We start from the raw sequence: 16,369 nt of genomic DNA, 5'->3' as shown, positions 1-16,369 counted from the left end.
TACAAGAATATTCGTTGTCACTTGTTTTCCAGTAAAACGGGTGCATGTTAAGTTTTCAGACAAATGAGTAAATGGCCTACGTCACTGTCCGACGTAAAATATATTAAATAAATAAATAAGTATATATATATATATATATATAATGTGTGTGTGTGTGAGTGTGTGTATGTGCGTATATATTTATACATATATAATATATAAGTATATATATATTTAATAGGGGACATAATTGCGTTGAATTTATATAATCATTTCATACTCATTGGAAACTCAAATGGCACGAACCTCTTAGAGATGGGCAGTGTGGGTCTTGGTTTTGTTTTTGTTTTGTTTGTTTGTTTGTTTTTTATTGGTATTTGAGTATGTGTGCACGTGACAGTGTGTGTGTGTGAGTGTTTGTGCGTGTTTTTAGCTGATAATTAAGAGGTACTACGCATGATTTCCAAAAATGTAATGTGCAATATTTCAGTTAAACAAGCTAAAGGACTGGGCGAATTGGTGAAGTCTTGATGGAATACTTCACTATGATAGTCCTCTTCTCAATTGCGTGCCATAGTCTTACACGAACCCAGATCTGCTGTCCCTCTATTGTCTGAACCGTTTAAGCGATCTATTGTTCCACGCTGGTCCGCGGGATCGCATCCCTGCCCCTCTCCGAGCGAGTTAATTAGATAACAATGGGATGGCTTCCTTTATTTTGTCAAACAAGTCTACGCTCATTGGTGCATTAGTTAAACCAATCAGAACAATGGCGGGAAACTGGATTTCACCTTCGAGTTGTGTTTAAATAGCTGAGAGTTTATGGCGATTTCGATCAAACTCATCTAGAACCTCCAACAAGATTGACCTGCTATCATCATTGACATCAGTCTCCGCCATCGAACAGCACATCGAGAACTCTACACCCAGCTTCTCCCGAGTCCTCGAGTTCAAACCCAAGTCATCACGATGTCGACTGGAAGCTCAACTGAAAGCTGCGAGTCCGATCGCGAACCACCTGTCGTTTTGGTCCTCGGCCACAGCTATATTGGCAGCCTCAACAGCTTCATCGAGCGGGACCCAGCCCGAAGCAACCTGGCTCTAGAGAAGTCTTCTGTACTCGCCTTCCTTCACGACGTGGGACATACCCAGCCTGGTAACGTCTTCTCAGCCTCATCGCAGCTCGATCTCGTCTGGGAGCTGTCGCCCGACGCCGTGGTCATCGATCTCGGCTCTAACGATCTCTGAGAACTAGGTGCAACCACCGAATCCACAGTCACCGCTCTCCTAGATCTTGCCCTCCGCGTAGCTCGCATTCCTGGAGTCCGTCACGTAATCGTATGCGGCATCATCCCCCGGCTCTTCGTCCCCAAGTGGAAGACCAACTTCAACGCAGCCGTGCACGACACCAACCGACTCCTCGCCAAGTTCCTGGAAAACTTACCCAACGTCCACTTCTGGCGGCATCGAGCCTTCACCCAGAACCACAGCAAGCTCTTTATGCAGGATGGAGTTCACTTCAACGAGGCAGGCGTGCTCAGGTACTTCCGCACCATCAGAGGCGCCGTGATGAAAGCTTACAAGATGGACTAAAATCAGACTCACATAATATGTGGATGTTCGACGACTGCAGTTTACTTTTCATGGGCTGGAACTGTGGACTTTTAATCTATGTGCATTGTACATTTGTGATTTATGTTTTGTAACAGCATGTTGCTGGATTTCTGTAATAAAGTATATTATGCCACTTACAAATAACGTTTTATCTGTCTATTTATCTGTTAGTGCTTGTCAAAGGATGTGATCGAAGAGAGAGTGTGTGTGTGTGTGTGGAACTAAGGCTCACGTACACAAACACAGCATACTCACACACACACGCAACAACTACACAGAATACAGTACAACTGCACTTTCATGATAACAAGCGACTCACTTAACTTTCTTTATGAAATATTTAAAAAACAATGATGATAATAATAAGGTACTATTTATTCATGGTACCCTCTTCGATGTTGCCACTGCTATAGCCTACCATTACCTAGAGTTGCCAGCCCCCATTTACACACCGAAGTTGAGAGGGACATGGTGGGTAAAAACACTTTGTCCAATGACTGGGAGGGGGTTGTATCCACTTTATACCACAGTTATGTCACAGTTCTTAATACTCCAATTTAATATACTTGGATACACTGCACATCCCAACTGTCAGCAAACCACTTTTGATATATTATTTACAGTTTATCCAAACCTATTTTGTTCCAATCACCATTTTCTATGGGCACAGCATGTATGTAATCTTTCATTTATTCTTTATAAGTTTCATTGATCTCTCTGTCACACTCCTCGTAAGTGCACATTAGATACATTTCAAATTCAAATTCAAATTCAAATGATTTTGTTTCCATATAAAGTGATACAAAGTAATAATATATACGTATCGCTTATATAACTACAGATTATTTTCAGGAATTTTGAACCAAATAAGCTTCAACAAGACATGGATACAATTATAGTAATACATTGAAATATGCGAATATATATATAACACAGCATACTCACACACACACACGCAACAACTACACAGACTACAGTACAACTGCACTTTCATGATAACAAGCGGCTCACTTAACTTTCTTTATGAAATATTTAAAAAACAATGATGATAATAATAAGGTACTATTTATTCATGGTACCCTCTTCGATGTTGCCACTGCTATAGCCTACCATTACCTAGAGTTGCCAGCCCCCATTTACACACCGAAGTTGAGAGGGACATGGTGGGTAAAAACACTTTGTCCAATGACTGGGAGGGGGTTGTATCCACTTTATACCACAGTTATGTCACAGTTCCTAATACTCCAATTTAGTAGAACACTGATGTGTTCTACTAAACTTTTGATATATTATTTACAGTTTATCCAAACCTATTTTGTTCCAATCACCATTTTCTATGGGCACAGCATGTATGTAATCTTTCATTTATTCTTTATAACTTTCATTGATCTCTCTGTCACACTCCTCGTAAGTGCACATTAGATATTTCGATGAATAAACAAGTAAGCAAATACAATTTTATTTTTAAACTGTATATGGAAAATAGGAATTCACAAGAGAAGCATAGCGTATAAATTTTTGTGAATTACTCTCGGAGATGAGGGCATCTCAAGATCCGTCAAGGACTCCATGTATGAAAATGTTGAATTCATGACGTCAAGCGAAACAGACTGAAAGAAAGGACTACTGTATGACAAGGACAAGAATGAAAGCAAGGACGGAACAGGTAGAGGAAAGAAAGAATTAAGAAAGGGAAACAAAAACAGGTGGTTTACAATTAGGTTTTTACGAATGGTCGCCAAGGCATGGGTAGAAACTTGAAATTCAATAAAATTGTGCCAAATAATGAAACACAAACTCGTAATATTTTAAGATTCGTGCAGTCTTGATGGAATACTTCGTTTCTCTTCTCGATCGCGTGCCATGGTCCTCCACGAACCCAGATCTGCTGCCCCTCTATTGTCCGAACCGTTTAAGCGATCTATTGTTCCACGCTGGTCCGCGGGATCGCATCCCTGCCCCTCTCCGATCGAGTTAATTAGGCAACAATGGGATGGCTTGCTTTATTGTCTCAAACCAGTCTAAGCAGTTTAAGCGATCTGTTGTTCCACGCTGATCCACGGGATCACATCTTCGCTCCTCTCCGAGCGAGTTAATTAGATAACAATGGGATGTCTTCCCCTATTGTGTCAAACCAGTCTACGCTCATTGGTCCGTTAGATAAACCAATCAGAACGATGGCGGGAAACTGGCTTTCACCTTCGAGTTTGTACGTTCGTAACTGATTCTCCTGTAACAGCATGTCGCTGGATTTCTGTAATAAGCTTTGCCACACCATTATCAATTTGCACGCCAACTTTTCGTCTGTATTTCATCTGTCGTTTCCTCGTTAAAAGTGCCGTGCATTGGGAGTCGAAAGATGTGAAAGAAGAGAGAGAGAAAAAAAAAGTATGGAAGGAGGGTAAACACACGAACAAACACAAACAAACACACACACGCGTACACAACGACACAGACTACGGTGGTTGCATAATATCAAGCGACACACAAACATTCAAGACTTCATCTGTGGATATGAAATATTATAGAAAAATAGTAAATATATGAAAATATTTTCTTTATTGGGATGATTTGACTAATTGACTCATTTGGATAGTATAATATTTGATTATAGATATGCAAAACGGACGGGTGCGTTATATATCCCGAGCGTATCACATCACCAATGGTACCCACAACACATACACACACACACACACACACACACACACACACACATACACATGCTAATGTGTTTAAAAGGTACAATAATCTTCGTTGTCACTTATTTTCCAGGAAAACGGGTGCATGTGAAGTTTTCAGACATATTATGAGTCAAGATTCTTTAATTGGTCCACGTCACTGTCCATCGTAAATAAATAAGTAAATATATATATATATATATATACAAATATGTATATATATATGTGTGTGTGTGTTCGTGTGCGTGTTCATGTGCGTGTATATATGTATGTATATATATATATATATATATATATATATATATATGTTTTCATATATAGTGTGAATATTCAATTAAAATAATTTCGATGTACATAATACCATGAAGCTCGCAAACAATACATAAATGCATTATTGCAAACATTCGAAGTTGAAAACTTTGTGAATTTAGCCGTGCGGAACTTAAGGAGCCACACAAAAGAGCACTATAAACGAATTGTAACAATATCAATAAATCCATTAGTTATTGATACTCAAATGTAGTATGTTTATCTATTATTCATTTATTTCACCACCGGCAAACCACTGTTAATGTCTTTAAAGGTCATCCAATATTATTTAGTTCCAATCCCCAACATCACCATATTTCTCCTACAGGCACAGTTTGTAAGCATGTAATCTTTCGTTTGTTCTCTATTAATTTCATGGATTACTCTGCCACACTTCTAACAGTTGCACATTATAAAAACACATACATTCACGTACATACGCGCAAACATAATATGTAATAGTCACATATTCATACAAAGGCTTTTACATACACACACACATTCATGCACCACATTTACATACTGTACACAGTAAAGATTTTAGATTGTTATGAATTTCGTCAGTGTAACATTGTTTGCAATAAATAATGGCACGTGGCTGCTTCATTAATTACATCTATATGACTATGCATGTTATGATAATTATTATGGTGTAGAACATCGACGTTCAAGATACCCGTGGTATTTTTTTCCACCAAAGCAAAGAAAGTTTGGTTTGTTTTTTTCAAAGGAATTACACAACACTTCAGAAATTCCCTCACATATTTCCGAATTACGAACATGATTAATTTATGAGTTACATACCCCTGCTTTCTGATAGAGGAAGGCTTAGTACTCATTATGAAGGAAAAGTAGAAATAGTTGCGTTGAATTTATAAATATAATCATTTTATATTCATGAGAAACCCACGTGGTGAGAAGCTCTTTAGTGATGAGCACCATGTGTCTTGTTTGTTTGTTTTTTCGATTGGTAATGAGTATGTGTGCACATGTGAGTGTTTGTGAGTGTTTTAGCTGATAATTAAAGAGGTACTACGCATGATTTCCGAAAATGTAATATGCAATATTTCACTTAAACAATTAAGGTATAGGATTGGGCGAATTCGTGAGGTCTTGATGGAATACATGTACTTCACTATGATAGCCTTCTTCTCGATCGCGTGCCATGGTCTTATGCGAAACCAGATCTGCTTGCCTCTTCATTGTTCGAACCGTTTAACCGATCTATTGTTCCACTCTGATCTACCGGATCGCATCTTCACTCCTCTGAGCGAGTTACTTGGATAACAATAGGATGGCTTTCTTTATTTTCTCAAACCACTCTACGCTCATTGGTGCATTAGTTTAACCAATCAGTACGATGCGGGAAACTGGATTTCACCATCGAGTTTGTACGTTCGTAATTGATACTCCTGTAACAGCATGTAGCTGGATTTCTGTAATAAGTTATGCCACACCATTATCAATTTGCACGCCAACCTTTCGTCTGTATTTCATCTGTCGTTTCCTCGGTAAAAGTGCCGTGCAGTGGGTGTTGAAGAGAGAGAGAGAGAGAGAGAGAGAGAGAGAAGAATGGAAGGAGGGTGCACACACAAACAAACACACACACGTATACACAACTACACAGACTATACGGTAATTGCATAAAATCAAGCTACTCACAAACATTCAAGCCTTCATCTGTGGCTATTAAATATTGTGAAAAATACTAAATGTATAAAAATAGCTTCTTTATTGCGATGATTTGACTAATTGACTCATTTGGACAATATATTATTTGATTACAGATATGCAAAACGGACTGGTACGTTACTAGTATATAAACTATAGGTGATGTGAAATGTATCCCCGAGCGTATGACAACATCACCAATAGTACCCCGGCATCACACACATACACATACTAATGTGTTTAAAAGGAGCAAGAATCTTCGTTGTCACTTGTTTTCCAGTAAAACGGGTGCATGTTAAGTTTTCAGACAAATGAGTAAATGCCCCACTCACTGTCCGACGTAAATAAATAAATGAATAAATAGATAAGTAAATATATATATATGTATATATTATGTGTGTGTGTGTGTGTTTGTGTGCGTGTGTGTACGTGTGCGTGAATATTTATATATATAATGGGAAACCCAAATGGCACGAAGCTCTTAGAGATGGGCACTGTGGGTCTTGGTTTTGTTTTTGTTTTGTTTGTTTGTTTGTTTGGGTTTTTTTATTGGTATTTGAGTATGGTGTGCACGTGACAGTGTGTGTGTGTGTGAGTGTTTGTGCGTGTTTTTAGCTAATGATTAAGAGGTACTACGCATGATTTCCAAAAATGTAATGTGCAATATTTCAGTTAAACAAGCTAAAGGACTGGGCGAATTCGTGAAGTCTTGATGGAATACTTCACTATGATAGTCCTCTTCTCAATTGCGTGCCATAGTCTTACACGAACCCAGATCTGCTGCCCCTCTATTGTCCGAACCGTTTAAGCGATCTATTGTTCCACGCTGGTCCGCGGGATCGCATCCCTGCCCCTCTCCGAGCGAGTTAATTAGATAACAATGGGATGGCTTCCCTTATTTTGTCAAACAAGTCTACGCTCATTGGTGCATTAGTTAAACCAATCAGATTGATGGCGCGAAATTGGATTTCACCTTCGAGTTGTGTTTAAATAGCTGAGAGTTTATGGCGATTTCGATCAAACTCATCTAGAACCTCCAACAAGATTGACCTGCTATCATCATTGACATCAGTCTCCGCCATCGAACAGCACATCGAGAACTCTACACCCAGCTTCTCCCGCTACATCCTCGAGTTCAAACCCAAGTCATCACGATGTCGACTGGAAGCTCAACTGACAGCTGCGAGTCCGATCGCGAACCTCCTGTCGTTTTGGTCCTCGGTCACAGCTACATTGGTAGCCTCAACAGCTTCATCGAGCGGGACCCAGCCCGAAGCAACCTGGCTCTAGAGAGGTCTTCTGTCCTCGCCTTCCTTCACGACGTGGGACATACCCAGCCTGGTAACGTCTTCTCAGCGTCATCGCAGCTCGATCTCGTCTGGGAGCTGTCGCCCGACGCCGTGGTCATCGATCTCGGCTCTAACGATCTCTGCGAGCTAGGTGCAACCACCGAATCCACAGTCACCGCTCTCCTAGATCTTGCCCTTCGCGTAGCTCGCATTCCTGGAGTCCGTCACGTAATCGTATGCGGCATCATCCCCCGGCTCTTCGTCCCCAAGTGGAAGACCAACTTCAACGCAGCCGTGCACGACACCAACCGACTCCTCGCCAAGTTCCTGGAAAACTTACCCAACGTCCACTTCTGGCGGCATCGCGCCTTCACCCAGAACCACAGCAAGCTCTTCATGCAGGAGGGAGTTCACTTCAACGAGGCAGGCATGCTGAGGTACTTCCGCACCATCAGAGGCGCCGTGATGAAAGCTTACAAGATGGACTAAAATCAGAGATTTTACTACGTGCGACTCACATTATGTGGATGCTCGACGACTGCAGTTTACTTTTCATGGGCTGGAACTGTGGACTTTTTATCTATGTGCATTATACATTTGTAATTTATGTTTTGTAACAGCATGTTGCTGGATTTCTGTAATAAAGTATATTATGGCACTTACAAATAACGTTTTATCTGTCTATAAATAATGGCACGTGGCTGCTTCATTAATTACATCTATATGACTATGCATGTTATGATAATTATTATGGTGTAGAACATCGACGTTCAAGATACCCGTGGTATTTTTTTCCACCAAAGCAAAGAAAGTTTGGTTTGTTTTTTTCAAAGGAATTACACAACACTTCAGAAATTCCCTCACATATTTCCGAATTACGAACATGATTAATTTATGAGTTACATACCCCTGTTTTCTGATAGAGGAAGGCTTAGTACTCATTATGAAGGAAAAGTAGAAATAGTTGCGTTGAATTTATAAATATAATCATTTTATATTCATGAGAAACCCACGTGGTGAGAAGCTCTTTAGTGATGAGCACCATGTGTCTTGTTTGTTTGTTTTTTCGATTGGTAATGAGTATGTGTGCACATGTGAGTGTTTGTGAGTGTTTTAGCTGATAATTAAAGAGGTACTACGCATGATTTCCGAAAATGTAATATGCAATATTTCACTTAAACAATTAAGGTATAGGATTGGGCGAATTCGTGAGGTCTTGATGGAATACATGTACTTCACTATGATAGCCTTCTTCTCGATCGCGTGCCATGGTCTTATGCGAAACCAGATCTGCTTGCCTCTTCATTGTTCGAACCGTTTAACCGATCTATTGTTCCACTCTGATCTACCGGATCGCATCTTCACTCCTCTGAGCGAGTTACTTGGATAACAATAGGATGGCTTTCTTTATTTTCTCAAACCACTCTACGCTCATTGGTGCATTAGTTTAACCAATCAGTACGATGCGGGAAACTGGATTTCACCATCGAGTTTGTACGTTCGTAATTGATACTCCTGTAACAGCATGTAGCTGGATTTCTGTAATAAGTTATGCCACACCATTATCAATTTGCACGCCAACCTTTCGTCTGTATTTCATCTGTCGTTTCCTCGGTAAAAGTGCCGTGCAGTGGGTGTTGAAGAGAGAGAGAGAGAGAGAGAGAGAGAGAGAGAGAGAAGAATGGAAGGAGGGTGCACACACAAACAAACACACACACGTATACACAACTACACAGACTATACGGTAATTGCATAAAATCAAGCTACTCACAAACATTCAAGCCTTCATCTGTGGCTATTAAATATTGTGAAAAATACTAAATGTATAAAAATAGCTTCTTTATTGCGATGATTTGACTAATTGACTCATTTGGACAATATATTATTTGATTACAGATATGCAAAACGGACTGGTACGTTACTAGTATATAAACTATAGGTGATGTGAAATGTATCCCCGAGCGTATGACAACATCACCAATAGTACCCCGGCATCACACACATACACATACTAATGTGTTTAAAAGGAGCAAGAATCTTCGTTGTCACTTGTTTTCCAGTAAAACGGGTGCATGTTAAGTTTTCAGACAAATGAGTAAATGCCCCACTCACTGTCCGACGTAAATAAATAAATGAATAAATAGATAAGTAAATATATATATATGTATATATTATGTGTGTGTGTGTGTGTTTGTGTGCGTGTGTGTACGTGTGCGTGAATATTTATATATATAATGGGAAACCCAAATGGCACGAAGCTCTTAGAGATGGGCACTGTGGGTCTTGGTTTTGTTTTTGTTTTGTTTGTTTGTTTGTTTGGGTTTTTTTATTGGTATTTGAGTATGGTGTGCACGTGACAGTGTGTGTGTGTGTGAGTGTTTGTGCGTGTTTTTAGCTAATGATTAAGAGGTACTACGCATGATTTCCAAAAATGTAATGTGCAATATTTCAGTTAAACAAGCTAAAGGACTGGGCGAATTCGTGAAGTCTTGATGGAATACTTCACTATGATAGTCCTCTTCTCAATTGCGTGCCATAGTCTTACACGAACCCAGATCTGCTGCCCCTCTATTGTCCGAACCGTTTAAGCGATCTATTGTTCCACGCTGGTCCGCGGGATCGCATCCCTGCCCCTCTCCGAGCGAGTTAATTAGATAACAATGGGATGGCTTCCCTTATTTTGTCAAACAAGTCTACGCTCATTGGTGCATTAGTTAAACCAATCAGATTGATGGCGCGAAATTGGATTTCACCTTCGAGTTGTGTTTAAATAGCTGAGAGTTTATGGCGATTTCGATCAAACTCATCTAGAACCTCCAACAAGATTGACCTGCTATCATCATTGACATCAGTCTCCGCCATCGAACAGCACATTCGTGAAGTCTTGATGGAATACTTCACTATGATAGTCCTCTTCTCAATTGCGTGCCATAGTCTTACACGAACCCAGATCTGCTGCCCCTCTATTGTCCGAACCGTTTAAGCGATCTATTGTTCCACGCTGGTCCGCGGGATCGCATCCCTGCCCCTCTCCGAGCGAGTTAATTAGATAACAATGGGATGGCTTCCCTTATTTTGTCAAACAAGTCTACGCTCATTGGTGCATTAGTTAAACCAATCAGATTGATGGCGCGAAATTGGATTTCACCTTCGAGTTGTGTTTAAATAGCTGAGAGTTTATGGCGATTTCGATCAAACTCATCTAGAACCTCCAACAAGATTGACCTGCTATCATCATTGACATCAGTCTCCGCCATCGAACAGCACATCGAGAACTCTACACCCAGCTTCTCCCGCTACATCCTCGAGTTCAAACCCAAGTCATCACGATGTCGACTGGAAGCTCAACTGACAGCTGCGAGTCCGATCGCGAACCTCCTGTCGTTTTGGTCCTCGGTCACAGCTACATTGGTAGCCTCAACAGCTTCATCGAGCGGGACCCAGCCCGAAGCAACCTGGCTCTAGAGAGGTCTTCTGTCCTCGCCTTCCTTCACGACGTGGGACATACCCAGCCTGGTAACGTCTTCTCAGCCTCATCGCAGCTCGATCTCGTCTGGGAGCTGTCGCCCGACGCCGTGGTCATCGATCTCGGCTCTAACGATCTCTGCGAACTAGGTGCAACCACCGAATCCACGGTCACCGCTCTCCTAGATCTTGCCCTCCGCGTATCTCGCATTCCTGGAGTCCGTCACGTAATCGTATGCGGCATCATCCCGCGGCTCTTCGTCCCCAAGTGGAAGACCAACTTCAACGCAGCCGTGCACGACACCAACCGACTCCTCGCCAAGTTCCTGGAAAACTTACCCAACGTCCACTTCTGGCGTCATCGTGCCTTCACCCAGAACCACAGCAAGCTCTTCATGCAGGATGGAGTTCACTTCAACGAGGCAGGCATGCTGAGGTACTTCCGCACCATCAGAGGCGCCGTGATGAAAGCTTACAAGATGGACTAAAATCAGAGATTTTACTACGTGCGACTCACATTATGTGGATGCTCGACGACTGCAGTTTACTTTTCATGGGCTGGAACTGTGGACTTTTTATCTATGTGCATTATACATTTGTAATTTATGTTTTGTAACAGCATGTTGCTGGATTTCTGTAATAAAGTATATTATGCCACTTACAAATAACGTTTTATCTGTCTATTTATCTGTTAGTGCTTGTCAAAGGATGTGATCGAAGAGAGAGAGAGAGTGTGTGGAACAAAGACTCACGTACACAAACACAGCATACTCACACACACACGCAACAACTACACAGACTACAGTACAACTGCACTTTCATAATTTTAATAACAAGCGACTCACTTAACTTTCTTTATGAAATATTAAAAAAAACAATGATGATAATAATAAGGTGATTTTTATCCATGGTAGCCTCTTCGGTGTTGCCACTGCTACAGCCTACCATTACCTAGAGTTGCCAGGCCCCCATTTATACACCTAAGTTGAGAGGAACATGGTGGGTAAAACCACTTTGTCCAATGACTGGAAGGGGGTTGCATCCACTTTATACCACAGCGCCCCCACAAGATGTATAATAAAATATTACGTTTCTTTATTGGATGAATTGAGTAAGATAAATTGGTATCCATACAAATTATCATTCAAATTAGTTGAGTAAGTCGAAAATTAGGCTTCATAGCTTAATGGTTTCGTGGGTGCTTTATTAAATATATATTTATGTATGCATGTTATGATATTAAGTAGGACATCGACGTTCAAGATACCGGTGGAAGTTTTTAATTTTAAGCAAAGGATATTGATTTTTTAAAGCCAAGGACTCCATGTATGAAAATGTTGAATTCATGACGTCCGGTGAAACAGACAGAAAGAAAGAACTATGACAAGGACAAGAACGTAAGCAAGGACGGAACAGACAGGAGAGCAAACTAACGATAAGCATAACAAAGAAAGAATGGGAAACAAAAACAAGTGGTCTACAATTAGGTTTTTACGAATGGTCGCCAAGGCATGGGTAGAAACTTGAAATTCAATAAAATTGTGCCAAATAATGAAACACAAACTCTTAATATTTTAAAATTCGTGAAGTCTTGATGGAATACTTCACTATGATAGTCCTCTTCTCAATCGTGTGCCATAGTCTTACACGAACCCAGATCTGCTCGCCCCTCTATTGTTCGAACCGTTTAAAAGTGATCTATTGTTCCACAGTATACAAAACTTTTACATACACACACATTCATGCACTACGTTTACATACACGGTAAAGATTTAAATTGTCATGAATTTTGTCAGTGTCAAGTTGTTTGCAATAAACAATGGTTCCGTGGTTGCTTTATCAATTATATCTATATGTATGCATGCTATGATACTGAGTGTGTCATCGACATTCAAGATACCGGTGGTAGTTGTTGTTGTTGTTGTTGTTTTTTTTGATTGTTTGTTTTGGTTTGGGGGTTTTTGTTTTTGTTTTTGTTTTTTTTTACACAATAAGCAAAGGAGGTTGGTTCTGGGTTTTTTGTAAGGAATTGCGCACTTCAGGAAATTCCCTCACATATTTCCTCGTTATACGGACATGATTACTTTTTGAATAACATGCCCCTGCTTTGTGATAGAGGAAAGCCAAGTACTCATTATGAAGGAAAAGTAGAAATGATTGCGTTGAATTTATATATATAATCATTTCATACTCATGAGAAACCCATGTGGCGAGAAGCTCTTAGAGATGAGCACTGAATGTCTTGGTTTTTTTTTCGAGTGGTATTTGAGTATGTGTGCACGTATGAGTGTGTGTGTGTGGGGGGGGGGGTGAGTGTTTGTTCGTGTTTTAGCTGATAATTAAAGAGGTACTACGCATGATTTCCGAAAATGTGCAAAATTTCAGTTCAACAATCTAGAGGCCTGGGCGAATTCGTGAAGTCGTGATGGAATACTTCACTATGATAGTCCCCTTCTCGATCGCGTGCCATGGTCCTCCACGAACCCAGATCTGCTTGCCCCGTCATTGTTCGAACTGTTTAACCAATCTATTGTTCCACGCTGGTCCACGGGATCGCATCTCCGCTCCTCTCCGAGCGAGTTGATTAGATAACAATGGGATGGCTTCCCCCTATTGTGTCAAACCACTCTACGCTCGTTGGTGCATTAGTGTAACCAATCAGAACGATGGCGGGAAACTGGATTTCACCTTCGAGTTTGTACGTTTGTAATTGATTCTCCTGTAACAGCATGTCGCTGGATTTCTGTAATAAGCTTTGCCACACCATTATCAATTTGCACGCCAACTTTTCGTCTGTATTTCATCTGTCGTTTCATAGTTAAAAGTGCCGTGCAGTGGGTGTCGAAAGATGTGAAAGAAGAGAGAGAGAAAAAAAAAAGTATGGAACGGGGTGCACACACAAAAAACACACACAAACAAACACACACACGCGTACACAACGACACAGACTACGGTGGTTGCATAATATCAAGCGACACACAAACATTCAAGGCTTCATCTGTGGATATGAAATATTATAGAAAAATAGTAAATATATGAAAATATTTTCTTTATTGCGATGATCTGACTAATTGACTCATTTGGATAGTATACTATTTGATTATAGATATGCAAAACGGACGGGTGCGTTACATATCCCGAGAGTATCACATCACCAATAGTACCCACAACACACACACACACACACACACAAACACACATACACATGCTGATGTGTTTAAAACGTACAATAATCTTCGTTGTCACTTATTTTCCAGTAAAATGGGTGCATGTCAAGTTTTCAGACATATGAGTCAAGATTCTTTAATTGGTCCACGTCACTGTCCATCGTAAGTAAATAAATAAGTAAATATATATATATATACAAATATGTGTATATATATATATATATATATACAAATATGTGTATATATATATATATATATACATATATGTGAGTGTGTGTTCGTGTGCGTGTATATATACATATATATATATATATATATATATATATATATATATACATGTTTTCTATAATATTCAATTGAAATAATTTCGGTGTACATAATACCATGAAGCTCGCAAACAATACATAAATGCATTATTGTAAACACTCGCGCCTTCACCCAGAACCACAGCAAGCTCTTCATGCAGGATGGAGTTCACTTCAACGAGGCAGGCATGCTGAGGTACTTCCGCACCATCAGAGGCGCCGTGATGAAAGCTTACAAGATGGACTAAAATCAGACTCACATAATATGTGGATGTTCGACGACTGCAGTTTACTTTTCATGGGCTGGAACTGTGGACTTTTAATCTATGTGCATTGTACATTTGTGATTTATGTTTTGTAACAGCATGTTGCTGGCTTTCTGTAATAAAGTATATTATGCCACTTACAAATAACGTTTTATCTGTCTATTTATCTGTTAGTGCTTGTCAAAGGATGTGATCGAAGAGAGAGTGTGTGTGTGTGTGGAACTAAGGCTCACGTACACAAACACAGCATACTCACACACACACGCAACAACTACACAGACTACAGTACAACTGCACTTTCATGATAACAAGCGACTCACTTAACTTTCTTTATGAAATATTAAAAAAACAATGATGATAACAATAAGGTACTATTTATTCATGGTACCCTCTTCGATGTTGCCACTGCTATAGCCTACCATTACCTAGAGTTGCCAGCCCCCATTTACACACCGAAGTTGAGAGGGACATGGTGGGTAAAAACACTTTGTCCAATGACTGGGAGGGGGTTGTATCCACTTTATACCACAGTTATGTCACAGTTCTTAATACTCCAATTTAATATACTTGGATACACTGCATATCCCAACTGTCAGCAAACCACTTTTGATATATTATTTACAGTTTATCCAAACCTATTTTGTTCCAATCACCATTTTCTATGGGCACAGCATGTATGTAATCTTTCATTTATTCTTTATAAGTTTCATTGATCTCTCTGTCACACTCCTCGTAAGTGCACATTAGATACATTTCAAATTCAAATTCAAATTCAAATGATTTTGTTTCCATATAAAGTGATACAAAGTAATATACGTATCGCTTATATAACTACAGATTATTTTAAGGAATTTTGAATCAAATAAGCTTCAACAAGACATGGATACAATTATAGTAATACATTGAAATATGCGAATATATATATAACACAGCATACTCACACACACACGCAACAACTACACAGACTACAGTACAACTGCACTTTCATGATAACAAGCGGCTCACTTAACTTTCTTTATGAAATATTAAAAAAAAACAATGATGATAATAATAAGGTACTATTTATTCATGGTACCCTCTTCGATGTTGCCACTGCTATAACCTACCATTACCTAGAGTTGCCAGCCCCCATTTACACACCGAAGTTGAGAGGGACATGGTGGGTAAAAACACTTTGTCCAATGACTGGGAGGGGGTTGTATCCACTTTATACCACAGTTATGTCACAGTTCCTAATACTCCAATTTAGTAGAACACTGATGTGTTCTACTAAACTTTTGATATATTATTTACAGTTTATCCAAACCTATTTTGTTCCAATCACCATTTTCTATGGGCACAGCATGTATGTAATCTTTCATTTATTCTTTATAAGTTTCATTGATCTCTCTGTCACACTCCTCGTAAGTGCACATTAGATATTTCGATGAATAAACAAGTAAGCAAATACAATTTTATTTTTTAACTGTATATGGAAAATAGGAATTCACAAGAGAAGCATAGCGTATACATTTTGGTGAATTACTCTCGGAGATGAGGGCATCTCAAGATCCGTCAAGGACTCCATGTATGACAATGTTGAATTCGTGACGTCAAGCGAAACAGACAGAAAGAAAGGACTAC

The 16,369-nt window shown here is 39.7% G+C and overlaps 2 protein-coding genes and 1 pseudogene across 2 annotated transcripts; all 3 read left to right on the top strand.

Annotated features, from left to right (window-relative positions):
- Positions 1 to 1,572, top strand: part of LOC139735142 (uncharacterized) — a 28,337-nt pseudogene extending 26,765 nt beyond the window's left edge.
- Positions 1,573 to 3,770: 2,198 nt separating this feature from the next.
- LOC139735131 (uncharacterized) lies at positions 3,771 to 8,032 on the top strand. Its single transcript, XM_071645900.1, has 2 exons — positions 3,771 to 3,802; positions 7,327 to 8,032. The coding sequence occupies exons 1-2, from the start codon at positions 3,771 to 3,773 to the stop codon at positions 8,030 to 8,032; spliced, it is 738 nt and encodes a 245-aa protein (XP_071502001.1).
- A 511-nt stretch (positions 8,033 to 8,543) lies between these two features.
- LOC139735119 (uncharacterized) lies at positions 8,544 to 11,496 on the top strand. The gene is made up of 2 exons (XM_071645889.1): positions 8,544 to 8,559; positions 10,808 to 11,496. The coding sequence occupies exons 1-2, from the start codon at positions 8,544 to 8,546 to the stop codon at positions 11,494 to 11,496; spliced, it is 705 nt and encodes a 234-aa protein (XP_071501990.1).
- The last annotated feature ends 4,873 nt before the right edge of the window (positions 11,497 to 16,369 follow it).

The sequence above is a fragment of the Diadema antillarum genome, unplaced genomic scaffold, assembly GCF_040938485.1.
Source record: "Diadema antillarum isolate AM-2024a unplaced genomic scaffold, OU_Dant_1.0 scf00000027, whole genome shotgun sequence".
NCBI lineage: Eukaryota > Metazoa > Echinodermata > Echinoidea > Diadematoida > Diadematidae > Diadema > Diadema antillarum.
This window is presented reverse-complemented; position numbering and strand designations above follow the sequence as displayed.